The sequence below is a fragment of the Odontomachus brunneus genome, unplaced genomic scaffold (assembly GCF_010583005.1).
Source record: "Odontomachus brunneus isolate Ranch 3 - 2012 unplaced genomic scaffold, Obru_v1 Obru_scaffold_042, whole genome shotgun sequence".
NCBI lineage: Eukaryota > Metazoa > Arthropoda > Insecta > Hymenoptera > Formicidae > Odontomachus > Odontomachus brunneus.
In genome coordinates, this window is record NW_022639492.1 from 2,204,955 (window position 1) to 2,205,567 (window position 613).

The 613-nt window shown below is 43.1% G+C and overlaps 1 protein-coding gene across 1 annotated transcript in view; it reads left to right on the forward strand.

The window, feature by feature from the left end:
- Positions 1-464: 464 nt before the first annotated feature.
- LOC116844516 (40S ribosomal protein S25-like) overlaps positions 465-613 on the forward strand; it is a 2,032-nt gene continuing 1,883 nt past the window's right edge. Inside the window, exon 1 of the mRNA XM_032816128.1 lies at positions 465-590. Coding sequence (XP_032672019.1) covers positions 588-590 — 3 coding nt within the window. The 5' untranslated portion in view covers positions 465-587. The remainder of the gene's footprint in view (positions 591-613) is intronic.

Below are 613 nucleotides of genomic sequence, written 5' to 3' on the forward strand. Positions count from 1 at the left end.
TTATGAATCTTTTCACGTAGACTTTATCTTACTTAGCAAAATGTGATCTTTCTCTTAACTTTCCAATTAAGTTTTTTATTTTTTATAATTTTATGCTCGAGGAAAATATTTATTATTAATTCCCTACACACGTAACATGCCAATCAACGTGCTGTTTCTCTATAATGCAGGATTCACATCGCGTCCTCGTCGAACATCGAACGCGGTGTGAATCCTGCATAAGAGAACAGTTTCCTAATAGAGAATTCAATTCTCCATTGGAAAGCTGTTCTCCTATTGGACGTCGTACGTCGGTCGCGGAGTGAGTTCTCCATAAAAGCTAGAAGTTTATTGGCTACACGTCACTTCTTGTCGCGCGATTGTACGTTCTGTAGGTTTCTCCGCGTTGTATGTCCCAACGTGCTCTTACTCGCTACGCACTCTGATTGGTCCGCATGATGACGTGACCAATCAGAGTGCGTTGGAGCGAGTAGGAGCACGTTGGGGCATGCGCGCGACACATTCTGCATTAAGCGGAAATGGGATTGCAGCGGCAGTAGGCTACGGTCGCTTAACTTCTTTCTTGTTCTTTACTTTCATCAGCCATCATGGTGAGCATTTACGTATAAACTGC